Source organism: Glycine soja, chromosome 9, assembly GCF_004193775.1.
Source record: "Glycine soja cultivar W05 chromosome 9, ASM419377v2, whole genome shotgun sequence".
Classification (NCBI taxonomy): Eukaryota; Viridiplantae; Streptophyta; class Magnoliopsida; order Fabales; family Fabaceae; genus Glycine; species Glycine soja.
Window position 1 is genome coordinate 38202271 of NC_041010.1, and position 1767 is coordinate 38204037.

General features: G+C 38.7%; 1 protein-coding gene across 1 annotated transcript; it reads left to right on the plus strand.

The window, feature by feature from the left end:
- LOC114367683 (mitogen-activated protein kinase kinase 9-like) lies at positions 1 to 951 on the plus strand. Its single transcript, XM_028324883.1, has one exon. The coding sequence runs from the start codon at positions 1 to 3 to the stop codon at positions 949 to 951; it is 951 nt and encodes a 316-aa protein (XP_028180684.1).
- The last annotated feature ends 816 nt before the right edge of the window (positions 952 to 1767 follow it).

Sequence of the window (1767 nt, forward strand, 5' to 3'; positions counted from 1 at the left end):
ATGGCCCTTATTCGTCGCCGCCACCCCAACCTCCGCCTCCCCATCTTAGAGCCCACTGAGCGCAAACCCCACTTCTCCCTTCCCTTAGTACCCCCCACCACCAAACCCACCACCAATGATGATATCACCATTGATGACCTTGAGAAGCTCGTTGTTCTAGGCCATGGAAATGGCGGAACCATCTACAAGGTCTACCATAAAACCACCTCCACCACTTGCGCGTTGAAGATCATCCATGGTGGCACTGACGTCACCACACACCGTCGTGCCCTCGTGGAAGCATCAATTCTTCGTCGTGCCACTAATTGCCCCCATGTGGTTAACTTTTATAGCTCTTTCGAGATGCCCACCGGCGATGTGGCAATCCTCATGGAGTACATGGATGGTGGCTCCCTTGAGACTGCCCTTGCTGTCAACGGCACATTCTCTGAAGAGCGACTTGTCACAGTGGCGCGTGATGTCCTCGACGGACTTGCATACCTTCATGCACAGAACATTGTGCATCTTGACATCAAGCCTGCGAACATCCTCATAAACACTCAAGGGGAGGTTAAGATTACTGACTTTGGAGTCAGCAAAGTCATGAGTCACACACTCGAAATGTGTAATTCTTATGTCGGCACATGTGCATACATGAGCCCTGAACGGTTCAACTCAGATGCGTATGGTGGGGAATATAATGGTTTTGCTGCCGACGTATGGAGTTTGGGTTTAACACTTTTGGAACTCTATGTGGGTTACTTCCCACTTCTTCAAGAGGGTCAAAGACCCAATTGGGCCACCCTTATGTGCGCCATTTGCTTTGATGAACCACCAAGCCTCCCAGAGACTGCATCGCCAGAGTTTCGCAACTTTGTTGAGTGTTGCCTCAAGAAGGAGTCTAGCGAAAGGTGGACAACAAATCAACTCTTGAACCACCCATTTGTTTGCAAAAACCCAAAAACCTATTAAGTGAGTGGACTCGAGTTTTGTTTGGACTGGGATTGGGTTTGGATAACATTAGTTTTTTCTTGAGATAACCTTTTAAAGTTGATGAATATTTCCCCGGATTCAAACTTTTTCAGTTTTAGGAGAGTCATTCCATTTGTCGTCTATTCTCTTTGATGATATAAAGCAATTTAGAATTCAGAATTATGTATGGCTCTTTTATTTTCAATTCTAAATTAAGTTTAATTTTTCACATTGTTAACCAATGAATCAAAAACTAATATCAATTGCATAAATTAATTGGTGTGGTTGTTCCAATTTACTACCTATGTCACTATATATAAAATCATTTTCCCTTTATTGTTTGTCCTTTTTATAAGACCTTCTTCTAAAAGTCCGGTGCATTAATTAGTTTTAATCTGGAATGCTCTTAATTATCTACAATATTCTCTCTCCAAATATTAATTACTCCTAGGTGAGTAGCAATTAAAGAAAGAGAGAAATAAATGGTAATTTTGAAAGAGTTGTATAAATAATTGACAAATTTAATGTGATTAATTATTTTTTAAAGTATTTGAATTAGTTGAAAAAATATTATATATAAAAATGAAAGTAGTAACTAAACGTCATCATCATCATTTTATTTATCATGAGTTCTGTCATCATTATCGTTGTCATTTTATTTAGACATGTTTGTGTGCACCTTGTAAAATAAAATGTAGGTTAATTATGTTTTTAACAATACAAAAGATAACTTTAATTTTTTAATATGGATTGTCTTACCAATCATACAATGCAAAAGATAACTTGAATTTTTTAATATGTTTTAACCTCAAGAAA

Bases quoted from the DNA above. Each gene is read 5' to 3' on its own strand.
- LOC114367683 (XM_028324883.1), top strand. From the start codon at position 1: ATGGCCCTTATTCGTCGCCGCCACCCCAACCTCCGCCTCCCCATCTTA.